Source organism: Labeo rohita, chromosome 2 (assembly GCF_022985175.1).
Source record: "Labeo rohita strain BAU-BD-2019 chromosome 2, IGBB_LRoh.1.0, whole genome shotgun sequence".
Classification (NCBI taxonomy): Eukaryota; Metazoa; Chordata; class Actinopteri; order Cypriniformes; family Cyprinidae; genus Labeo; species Labeo rohita.
In genome coordinates, this window is record NC_066870.1 from 26,801,569 (window position 1) to 26,814,486 (window position 12,918).

Consider the following 12,918-nt stretch of genomic DNA (forward strand, 5'->3'; position numbering starts at 1 on the left):
CACAAACAAACAAACAATACAAAACTATGTTCTGAAAGGCTCTGTAAAACAGAGGTTAGCGGTCTGTTCTAGTCGTCCTATTCCTGCCCAGACCTTCTTTAAATGGGCACGTCAGCACTGCCAAGCCTCACACTAGGTCAGCGCTGCTTTAAAACTCACATGCTTCCTCTCATTAACATACAACGTTCCCTTTCTGACACACTCTCCCTGTCCCAAATGATCCTTTGTGCTCTCAGTCAGACAGTCGATTGAGGTCAGTACAGCCCTGATCACTCTAAGCCATCTTTGCAGTTCAGTCCTTTTCTTCATTTCTTGTTCCTGTTCCACAAATGAGACAAACAGGAAGGATGCATGCAATCCCTGCTGAAAAAAAATAACTTAAACTGGCCTAAGCGGTTTTGATCGTCTCAGTCGGTCTATTAGCCTAGTCAGACTTGTCTGTCTTGCTGGTTTTAGAAAGATTTTGAACATTTTTCAGACAGGGAGACCAGCTAGACCAGTTTAAATCAGATATACCACCAATCCAGTTTTTTCGAGCATATATAAATCATGAAATCATGTTTGTCATGTAAATACAAAAGGAGTTTAAATGTGACACTGGACCACAAAACTAGTCATAAGGGTCAATTTTTTTTAAAACTGAGATTTATACATCATCTGAAAGCTGAATAAATAAGATTTCCATTGATGTATGTTAGAATAGGACAATATTTGGCAGAGATACAACTATAAAAAAAAAAAAAAATCAAAATATTGAGAAAATCGCCTTTAAAGTTGTCCAACAGAAATTCTTAGCAATGCATATTATATTTGATATATTTATGGTAGAAAATTTACAAAAAATCTTAATGAAATTTGGTCTTTACTTCATATCCGATGATTTTTGGCATAAAGGAAAAATCAATAATTTTGACCAATACAACATATTTTTAGCTATTGCTACAAATATACCCGTGCTACTTAAGACTGGTTTTGTGGTCCAGGGTCACAAATGAGGCATAAAGTGGTCCAGTGATCCAGACACCCTCTCTCTTAACAGGTCACACTTCATACGCAAAAGATTTAACTTTTATGGCTCCTGACGCACATGTGTAGCATGTGAAGTGCCCTTTAAAACACTTGGGGACGTGTGTGCTGGCATTTGTGCACGTTCACTGAGTGGAGAGCGCACAAGTAGCGGGTTACTTACGTAGTGGAGTTAACAGTGGTGTACCCAGAAGGGCACTCTGGGATGCAGGCGCCGTCGTGGATGACGTATTCGTGGCAGTCACCTTTGCTCTGCTTACACTTGTTGTGGAGCTCCTGGCAAAAGCTGAAGCTGACGCAACGCCAGCCCTTAAAGGTGTAGAAACCAGGTGGGCACTTGTCAACGCAGACGTTATTGTGCATGTAGTTGCGGCAGGCCACACATTTGCTCGATGAGTTGGGCTCCAAGCAGCCCCCCAGACACTGTTCGTGGCAGCACTGGTTGTCCTTAGTGCAGGCACGGTGCTTGCATGAGGATGGGCACACTGTGGGTAAAAGAGAGAGAGAGAGATTATATTTAAAGAAATTATTTTTTGGGAAAGAACAGATGCTTCTTATCCATAGTGACATATGGGTTGTTGAAGTGACACGGCATTTTCACTGTCCCACAAGATAAAAATGAATATAAATAATACTGTCATTATTTAAAATGCAGTAAATCATTAAATTTTTTTTTGTCCTACATAGATCTGTTGTTACAAAAGCTGCAGTGATATTCGTCTATTGGTGAAAATTGTCCTATGGTGTGACTCTCTCAAGCATGGTTTTAAGCATACATTTTGTCTCTGAAAACCATGTCCTCTGGTGTAACACCATATCCTGGTTTTAAATTGGCCAATTCCAGAGAAAACTTTAAATTAGCTGAAGGACGTTTTGTTGTCCTTTGGTGCGACACCCGTAAATTATATTTTTTATTTTAAAACTGTATGGTAAACTACATAATCATGGAATATTGCGCAAATGTGTCTTGCTAACTGCTAAAGACTCAGAATAGCAAGGTCATTAATTGACACAAAAGCTGAAACGTCCTTTGGTTTGACAGAAAATGTCCACCAGTGTGACGTTATATTTAAGGAAAATATTTTTTTAGGAAAGAAGAGATGCTTCTTATCCATAGTAACATATACGGGTTGTTGACGTGACATGGCATTTTCACTGTCCCACAAGATAAAAAAGAATATAATTAATATTGTCGTTATTTAAAATGCAGTAAATCGTTAAACTTTTTCTGTCCTACACGGACCTGTTTTTACAAAAGCTGCAGTCTTATTCCATTTTTTTACATTTTTGATCCAAATCTCAAAATTGTCATATGGTGTGACTGTCTCAAGAATGGTTCAAATACATTACAACTTTTATTAATTAAAAAGAAAAGCTGTTTTTTTGGAACCACTACAAAAGTGTTACGTTTTGTTGTCCTTTGGTGCGACACCTGTAAATTATATTTTTTATTTAAAAAACTGTATGTTAAACTACATAATCATGGAAAATTATGCAATTGTGTCTTGCCAACTGCTAAAGACAGGTTAGCTCAGAACAGCAAGGTTATTAATTGACACAAAAAGCTGAAACGTCCTTTGGTTTGACAGGAAATGTCCACCAGTGTGACCGTTATATTTAAGGAAATTATTTTTTAGGAAAGAAGAGTTGCTTCTTATCCATAGTGACATATGTGACTATGGATAAGACATATAATTGACACAAAAAGCTGAAACGTCCTTTGGTTTGACAGAAAATGTCCACCAGTGTGACGCCTGCGTCAAACCACAGGACAAAGATCTCAGGACAAGAATTGGACAAGAATTGATAATATTCTAACGATACCCAACCCTAGCTGTTAGAAAAGTAAACAAAAACTGTCATACATGTTAGCTGGAATAAGTGTATACTTTGGAGGTGGTTTTTAGAGTGTTGCTGAAACTTTTTTTTCCTTCAGTTTAACTCATTTTCTGCAGAAATTGACAGATGCTGTCAATACTTCACTTATAATATACTTTTAAGTGTTTTCTCAGTTACTCTAAAGTCATGTCATAGCTTGCTGCAACACCAGGTTATAATTCTAAATATTAAACAAATGACAAAATGGCCTACTCTGATAAGCAGCTTCTAAAATGGTGTAACCGCATTCCTCTGCCTTTTATGTGCTCTTTCTTTCTGCCATACACACAAGCACACAAACCCTATAAACACACACTACACAGAGCAGCACACTGCTGCCAGTTGTTTGACAAGAGTCTTGCTGTAAGTCCTTCTCTTCCACTGAAGTCAGTGTTTACATATTTCTTCACCCCCCACCAAAATGACAGAGGTGAAAGAGGCCACGTGTGGCATAGCCGAAGGAACGATAGGAAAAACCCTAAAGATAAATCTCGGCGGTCATAGAGGTCCTTACACAGTGGATGGAAGAGAACCTACAGATTCCTCTGGAATCACTCTGTGTGACTTTACTGGCCTCTTTCTAACAACGTGACCTGCAAGCTTGTCTCTGAGACAGCCTGTTAAAAATAAACCACGCATGGCCAGCTGGAGCATGCGCCGCTGCCCTCAAACATACGTATGAACGCGCGTGTGCGTGTGTTTGAACACGCACACGCAACCTTCCTCTCACAAACACAAACAGATTAGTAGTCGCTAAGTGAGCAGAGTTGGCTGTAAGACTCTTACATAAGAGTCACTAGAAATTAGTTCCTAGAAATGGTGGTTTTAAAGAGTTTTAAAAAAACTTTCATGAATTAGAAAGTTTTAATTAAACATTTTAATAAAACTTAACGCCTATAAATAAAAATAATGTAACCAACAAATTATTCTGATTAATCGAGTAATCGGATAACTATAATTTTTTTAGGGAATAAAAATAGACTCAAGCAAACAATGGTCTTTCAAATTACTTAAAATACACATATAATAACAATGAGCAGTATTACTTTTGACAGCAAATTTTGATTTAGTCTTAGTCATAGTCTTTTGGCTAAAATGCCATTTAGTTTTAGTCATATTTTAGTCATCTGAATTGTTTTAGTTTTAGTCTAATGTAGATTTAGTTGACTAAACTCTTATGAGTAGTTACAGTGGAATGCATTTATTACGCATTTCTCTAAAATTACCAAACTCGCATAGGTTTGATATTAAGGTTTTATCATGATAGACATAGATTTAACTGCTGTAACATGCAAAAATTAATTTAGATTAATCTGTATTAGGGATACTAAAGTGATTCAGTCAAGAACAGTGAGTGATTTTCTGTTTTTCTTTTGTTGTTTTATTAACATCAATGCCACAGACAATAGCTACTAAATTAAGCTGCTGTCCCTTTAAAACCGAATGCATGGCTGCAATGTACTGCTACACGTCTGATATTCTCCCAACTGTTTATGTTCACCTAAGATGCAACCGAGTACGTTTATGTGAATACTCGTCAAAACAGACAATTCAACATCATTTTGTGATGCGAAAGAGTACACATGCTCTATGTAAATGGTGTCTGCACAGTGTCTACGCTAAGAAAAGCGGACCGAAGTAAGTTTTCTTTTTTGCGTTGCCAAATTTATGTCTGCTTTTTTCTTACTCCCAGATATTGACATTTTTGAACGTTTTATTAGATGTGCAGCAAATGTATGCTAGTTTATGTCCCACCAGATAGATCAAAAGGATATGATACAGTTTGATCTAACCTCCTAACCACACAGCAGATTTGTTCTAAATCTCTTCCCAAATCATCCCTCCCTAACATTTTCGTTTATTATTCGTTGACGGAATGTCAATATATTTTTTCATAGTTTTTGTTTCATTATTGTCAGTAAAAAAATGTTGATGAAAATTATTTGTCTACAAAATTAACACTGGCAATGAGGTAATAATAATTGTAAGTTCAAATAAAGTATCGAAAGCAAATAATCAGGGTTTTATTGAACAAAACTATGAAAATACAATGTATTATAATTCTATTATAAACAATAGAACACAAAGAACATTACACATCATATCAAATGAATGAATGGCTAACGGCCTGACGATTGTTTTTACACTTTACAGCGCAATCTAATCCGTTTTTAGTGTTGACTGAACTAAATTTTATTAAAATAACAATTTAATCTTTAATATATTTGGCTATTTCTAGAAAAGCTACAGCCACTGTAATTGAATATGTGGACAACAAAATGTGTACTCAGAGTGAGGGTTTGAGCTTTTATTTTGAAATTGCGATGAACAGTCAGCACATTTAGACAAATACTGATGTATTCTCCTGTGTTAGCATAGTTTTATAAATGATTTACCTCACAAATGTGATAAAATTGCAAACGTTGCATTCCCAGATGAATGTTATCATAAAACTGTTTGTGTGGAGCAGCATTTACTTTAATTTATTTAACTAAATCACAGCCTTCGTGGCTTTTTTTTATGACAGCACTATGCTTTATTATGATTTTTAAATGGTTTTAATATTTCATGCAGCCTTAGAAAATGGTCTAATAATGTATTTAATGGATTCTTGTCCATGGAATCTGTATTTTGCTGGTTACTCAACAAGCAAATTCAAGTCAAGGATTTTATTTTATTTTTTTTAAAATTTAAATCGAGTACTCAAATTAAATCGAGGAATCGTGACAACCCTAAAAAAAAAATACAGTTTTATTAATGTTTTTAAAATGTCTTTATAATTTACAATTAAAAACTACATTTTTAACTGTTAAAACAGAAAACAGTTCACATAATAATTCACATTATTACTGTTTTACTGTATTTTTGATCAAATATATGCAGCCTCATAAACCCCCAATTCTAAAGTTTTTTGAACAAATATAACTAAACAATTAGCATTACGTCACTGATTGTCTCAGCACAACCCTAATGTACACACATAGACACACCATTAGAGCTGTGCACAAGGAAAGGACATAATAATGAATCGCATTAAAACACCCAGAGGACTAAGAACAAGCCACAGAAGAAATGTCTATGTATGTGTGTGTGTGAGTCCCTTAATGGAATATTGGCTCTCGTCTGCGATGTTAACACCACAACTCAGTCAAACACAATCCTGGAGTTGGTTTAGTCCATAAGACAAGGCCAGAAAAAGGATTGGAAATCTCCAGACCTGCCTTGTGCATAATAATAAGCATTCAACTGACTTTTACACCATGTTAAAACCTCTGACAAGTGTTCGGTGATTTAGGCAAACAAAACTAAGCTTTCAGAAAAGCTTGGAGGCTTCTCTTAAATTTCCAAACGCTCCTGACAAGCTCTGACAAACGCAGGGATCATGAAATGCTTGGTAAAAAAAAAAGAAAGTGAATTTATGTAGTGCTTTGGGGAAATAGAGCGTGCTGAAAATACAAGGGGAACAAAAAGAACGAAAACAGAGGAAAAGTTGTCATGAAAAGTGAGAACGCTGGCAGTAATCCGAGCAGCTAAAATGGATTCATATGCAAGTTCAAAACAATTCTCAGTTTTTCCACAGAGCTCCTCAATACGCATTTCGAAACATTGAAAAGGTGTAAAACAGAGGTGCTATTCACACATACGTTTTTATTACACGTTAAGGTATAGTACGACTCCGCCGAGTGTTGTTGTTCACTTCAATGTCAGGTGACACCAGGTCAGCCAACTTAAGAGCAAAACAACATTACCCTCTGTCCCTTATACACGACAATCCAGGGAGGGCCACCTCACTGCCTGCCGCGAAAAGGAGGGGAAGCGTGTGTGTGTTTGTGTGTAGTGTGTGTGCACGCGCAACAATGGAGGCGCTAAGTTGGAAAAACAGGCAAGCCACAAAGATTGTGTCAATTGAAAGCACATTAAATTAAGAAGAATTCTGTACAAAAACAACCTTGTTGACTTGAACGACTTTCCGTGAAAATTCATTATCATCTATTCTTTGAAAAACTCTACCGCCTCTGCCCTTATTTTCTCTCCCTCCCTCCTTTCCCTCGCTCTCCCGCTGAACGTCGTTATGAGCAAATAGACACATGGTGTGCACGGCGACTCCTGATCCGGAGAGTCCGTTCCATTTAACATCCCCAACCGCAGACCCACCCTCAACCTTAACCAATGCGTTCGCTGGCTGTAGAAGGTAGCCATTCAATAGCCTGCACTGTCTATGAGGCAGAGCCACCGTGTATTAACCCGTTATTGCTCACGTGTCTGCAACCTTGAGCAGAAAGACAAGGGGAGGGGAAAACACCGCTACAAGAGTTAGAAAAACTTGTTCCTCTGCTCTGGAAAGATGTCAGCGCCTCTCTGCATTCCACCTACAGAGCCGGAGCATGCTGGGAAGTCCTGCAGTCCAAAGCGCTGTCGTTGATAAGTTGTGCTTGCTAAGTGGTACATGTTTGATACCTTAAATAGTGCGGCTTATTGAGGAGAAGCGTGCTGTTACTTTGCCAAGTCATCTGACTTACAATACAACAAGAATAGCCTAGCATTGTGGCAGAGTTTTATATATGAGCACAAAGTACTCTAAGTCACTTTATATAATATACTAATATTTATAGTGTTTTAGAATTTAGAAATAAATTCTTTTATTCAACAAGGATGCATTAAATTGATCAGAAGTGACAGTAAAGACAGTTCTAATATTACGAATGATTTCCATTTTAAATAAATGCAGTTCTTTTGAACTTTCTATTCATCAAAGAATCCTGAAAAAAAATGCATCACAGTTTCTACAAATATATTCAACAGTGTTATAATGAGAAAAAAAAAAAAACTAATAATGAGAAAAGTTTCTTGTCATGTGACAGTTAAAACTGGAGTAATGGCTGCTAAAAATTCAGCTTTGATCAAATAAATTGCAGCTTAATTATATATATATATATATATATATATATATATATATATATATATATATATATATATATATACATATACACACACACACATATATATATATATATACACACACACATATACATATACATATATATATATATATACACACACATACATATACATCTATATATATATATATATATATATATACACACACACATATACATATACATATACATATACACATACATACATACATACACATAAATGTATATATGAAGAGTTTATTTGCAAAAACAATCATATCTCAATCAAACTGCGCTTGAGCTATTTTAAATAAAATAAAATACAGCTATAAACAAAAAACATGATTTATATATATATATAAATCATTTTTTGTGGTTTTTTTGTGGTTTTCTACTTTATTATACTTTAAAATCAGATTTATTCCTGTGATGCAAAGCTGAATTTTCAGCATCATTACTCCAGTCTTCAGTGTCACATGATCCTTCAGAAATCATTCTAATATACTGATTTATGATTGTGCTGCTGAATATTTTTTCTGGAACCTGAGATTTTTCAGGATTCGTTGATGAATAAAATGTTAAAAAGAACAGCATTTATTTAAAGTAGAAATCTTTTGTAACAATATACATTACTGTTTAAAGTTTGGAGTGAGTAGTTTTTTTTTCTTTCTTTTTTTAAAAGAAATTAATACTTTGATTCAGCAAGAATGTGTTAAATTAATAAAAAGTGATAATAAACATTAGTAAAAATATTCTATTTTGAATAACTTTTTATTAATCAAAGAATCCTGAAAAAAGTATCACAGGTTCCAAAAGAATATTAAGCAGCACAACTGTTTCCAACATTGATAATAAATCAGCATATTAGAATGATTTCTGAAGGATCATGTGACTCTGAAAACTGGAGTAATGATGCTGAAAATTCAGCTTTTGCAAATTAATTGAAAGCATTACATACAACACATTTTTTCCATGTTTTAGTTAACATTTTTATGTAAATAATACTGCTTATTAATGTACTGTTGTAGTGCTGCATATAAACAAAATGCCTTTATTAGACCGCTAATAATAATTGGCTGTTTGTTCAAAATGATGGTTCCTCACAATTTTAAGCATAACACCGACACAATTTTTAGAGCGAATACATAAATAGAGATATATAATATTGTATATTACTGAAAAGCTTAAAAATATGGAAAAAAAATAAATAAATAAATAAATAAAGCCCTGCCAAGCAATATACAAATGTAATTTATTTAATGTTCCTTCTCTCCATGTGCAGATCACAGACAGAGAGTCATTCATTGTTCTTTAGCTTTCATTCATTCATGTTTTGGGTGTCTATCTGCTGGATCTGGGTCACATTTCAACATCAGGGTGGGTGGCCACATGTAAGTAACGGAAGCTGTGTTCGTACGCTTAGCGGCAATGCAATTCAGCTCAGCAGGAGCAGAAATGCCATCTACACCTGTGTGCAAACACCTGAGATGGGAAGATCAGCTTCTGTGAAGGATATGCAGTGCATGCATGTGTGAGAACGAGACCGAGAACTGGAAGAGCGTTAAAGAGACGTGGTGTGTGAAAGGAAGCGAGTATTCACCTTTGGCGCCAAGACCCTAGCAAAAGAAACGTCCTCGCTGGACATAGATCACATGCAGCTCAGACTATAAACACGCAACTGTACCGCAGGAAGGAAAGGCAGCACTAGAGAGTTCAGCTATTGTTTTTATGACAGCCGACATCTGACACGTCGGCAAGTGACAAACACTCTCACAATCTGCTCTTTGTCGCCGCAAATACACAGTAATTCACACTAAGACACATTATAGTATGTAATTAGCACCCGAGACGTTTGCCTTGCATAAAAAACGGTTTTATGCCTTTTACGCAGAAACAACAGATTGGGTTAGGAAATGTAGTCTAACCATGACTCAAATTGTCCTACACAAGCCATGAATATAAACATCCACTAAAAGATTAAAGCAAGACAAACAGACACCTTAACAACTGCAAGAGGAAAAACAAACAAGCTATCTCTCGAAAGTATTTGTCTTTAAACTGGGTCAAAGGCCACGAGATACAGAATCTCATCAGAGAAGCTGAAATATTCAGCACCGAGACCAAAACAATCAGACCTTCATGTGTATTCAGTGGCACGTCTTTTCTTGTTAAAATCATGCACATAATGCAGAAAGCACTGTTTAGGAAATTAAACACGGCTTTGTGCACTTGTCAAACGATTTTCAAGGTTCATATCTTGAGGACTTCACTACAGTAAGGGGCCCCTTTTAATTCAACAGATGGGTGAAAGGATTTCTTGGAAAGAGTAGAGATCTCTGGGGAAAGCAGGGTAGCTCCAACGGCAATATCCTGGCATACTGATCTGGATGCCTTTGACAGTACAAAGAATAAACATAAGTTGAGCTTGCCTGTGCAAAATATGCAAAAAAAGTGAAAATCCTACTGAAATATCTTTCTTTTGTATTCAAAGTCATACTGGTTTGGAATAGGGATGTGCAAGACTACTCGAAATGATACTGCTGTTACTAGCCAATGCTTAAAATACTAGCCTTTTAATTTATAGTTCATACTAATTTATAAATTAATTTATAGTTGATTTTACATCACACGCACATACAGTAACAAAAGAACATCTAGCTTTTATTATGCTTTTGCTGCCTATCATGTGTGCAGATATCTTTCATATGTGGGAAGCGTGCTCAAACTCGATTCTTACAACAAGCAACAATACAAACAACTTTAAATGTGCTCACTTAAAGAGATAGTTCAAATTAAAGAGATAGTGAAAATTACCCCATGATTTATTCACCCTCAAGCCATCCTAGGTGTATATGACTTTCTTCTTTCAGACGAATACAAACAGAGTTATATTTAAAAATCTTGTGGCTCTTCCAAGTTTTATAATGGAGGTGAATGGGTGTTGAGATTTTGAAGTCCAAGAAAGTGCATCCATCCATCATAAAAAGTACTCCACACATCTCCAGAGGATTAAAAAAGGCCTTCTGAACCAAATCAATGTGTTTGTGTAAGAAAAATATCCTTATTTAAAATTTTATAAATCGTACTCTCCAGCTTTCACTTATGGGGCCCTGTGATTTCCGTAATGCGGAAAACGCAGATGGAATCACGGAAACCAGTCATAAAAATGGAATTTACAGTTTAACGTGGAACATCATGGAATTTATCAAAGTTTGGATGAATTATTCAAAAGTAGGTCATTACACTTAAATCAAATCGCAATATAGACTAGTATCTGTAAATATTAGGCCACAAAAAGACTATTTAAATATAAATCCTGCATGTTCTGTGTGTCTACTGATCTGAATGAATGAATGAATGAATGAATGAATGAACGGCACAGAACGCGCGGTTTCGTTTACTAAACATAATAAAGCGCACAGTGATTTCAGCGTCTGTCGTCTCATTACATAAGGACACAAATACATGAACAACATCTCCAGAACTGCTCTGAGTGTTACTTCATTAGCATTTTACTGTTTGATTTGAGTAAAACTAGCCTCATATCATACAGCATAGACACAGAAATGTAAAGGAATTTGTGGCTAACTGTCAAAATAAAAGTTTGGTTTAACTTAAAGAAAAAAAATTATAAATAACAAAAATATTAAACTATATTTTTAAAGAAATGATCACACAATATTTCTTCAATGTTTTATTTTTATTAGTAAATCCCCTATTTGCCCCAAAATAAAATGTGTTTAATTTTCATTAATTAAAAGATAAATTAAATCAATGTTTCATGTTTTCATCTGATAACCAGAAAAATGTAAATACACAACATATCTGAGGGGGAAAAATATTTCATAGGGATATTGTAAGAGTAAATAAAAGTTGTTTTTATTCATTCAAATAATTAGACATGCTAAAACAATAAAACAAAAAATAAAAAATTCATAGGCCAGTAAACATGTAATTTTTGTTAAACTTTTAGTAAATTGATGTTAAATTGTATAAGGTTCATGATTTTAATTAATTAGCCATGCTTTTTGATTTATAAAATTTAATTTGACCATTTAAAAGGAGTCCAGAAAAATATGGAAAAAAATAAAATGGAATTTGGGAAAAAATAAAACGGATTTCATAGGGCCCTACACCTACTGTTGTACGTGCGTTCACGAGAGAGTGGCGTTCCAGTGGATGATGTAGGCGAATGTGATGATGAACATGGAAGCACAGAGGAGAGAGAGATACAAAACACAATTTCGATATAAACCAAGAGTAGACTGGTTTTCCTTTTCTGTAAACAGACTAGCTTATTCTCACCAGCACTTATGCTACACCTTCGTTACGCTTACGCCCTACGTCATCTTCTGGAACACCACTCCTTCGTGAACGTGCATACGACAGTTATTGGAAGCTAGAGATTACGGTTTATAAAGTTTTAAATATGTATATTTTTCATACACAAACACATCAACTTGCTTCAGAAGGCCTTTATTAACCCTCCATAACTGTGTGGAAAACTTTTTATGATGGATGAATGTACTTCATTGGACTTCAAAATCTCAACACCCATTCACCGCCATTATAAATCTTGGAAAAGACACAACATTTTTAAATATAACCCCGATTGCATTCGTCTGAAAGAAGAAAGTCATATACACCTAGAATGGCTTGAGGGTGAGTAAATCATGGGGTAATTTTAATTTTTGGGTGAACTATCCCTTTAAGTAACTTTTATTTGAAGTATTCTATCTATAATATTGAGTTTGTACTTACTAGTCCTGTGCTACCTTTTGATTCAGTTGATTTTACTAAATATGTCTATACTGGCTAACGTTGATTAAGTGAACGCTTAAGCGTGCAGTAAACGATTTCAGAGAATCACCTTTAAAATTTGAAATCATTAAAACACACCCCAACCCTAAAGGATCAAGACACCACGATCTTGATATCTCCGTTTCCAAATTCACAAACAAGCAACAAGAACCTCCCCCATCACGCATGGACACACCCCTTACAGCTGATTGGCTACACGTGTGTTTTGGCACTCTGTCTCATCCACTTTCAACAGCGTTTCTCAGAAATCGCTTACTGCATCTTTAAGTTTAATGTA

The 12,918-nt window shown here is 35.3% G+C and overlaps 1 protein-coding gene across 1 annotated transcript in view; it reads right to left on the reverse strand.

Annotated features, from left to right (window-relative positions):
• insra (insulin receptor a) overlaps window positions 1-12,918 on the reverse strand; it is a 65,093-nt gene that overhangs the window by 20,160 nt on the left and 32,015 nt on the right. Inside the window, exon 3 of the mRNA XM_051126286.1 lies at window positions 1,190-1,511. Coding sequence (XP_050982243.1) covers window positions 1,190-1,511 — 322 coding nt within the window. The remainder of the gene's footprint in view (window positions 1-1,189; window positions 1,512-12,918) is intronic.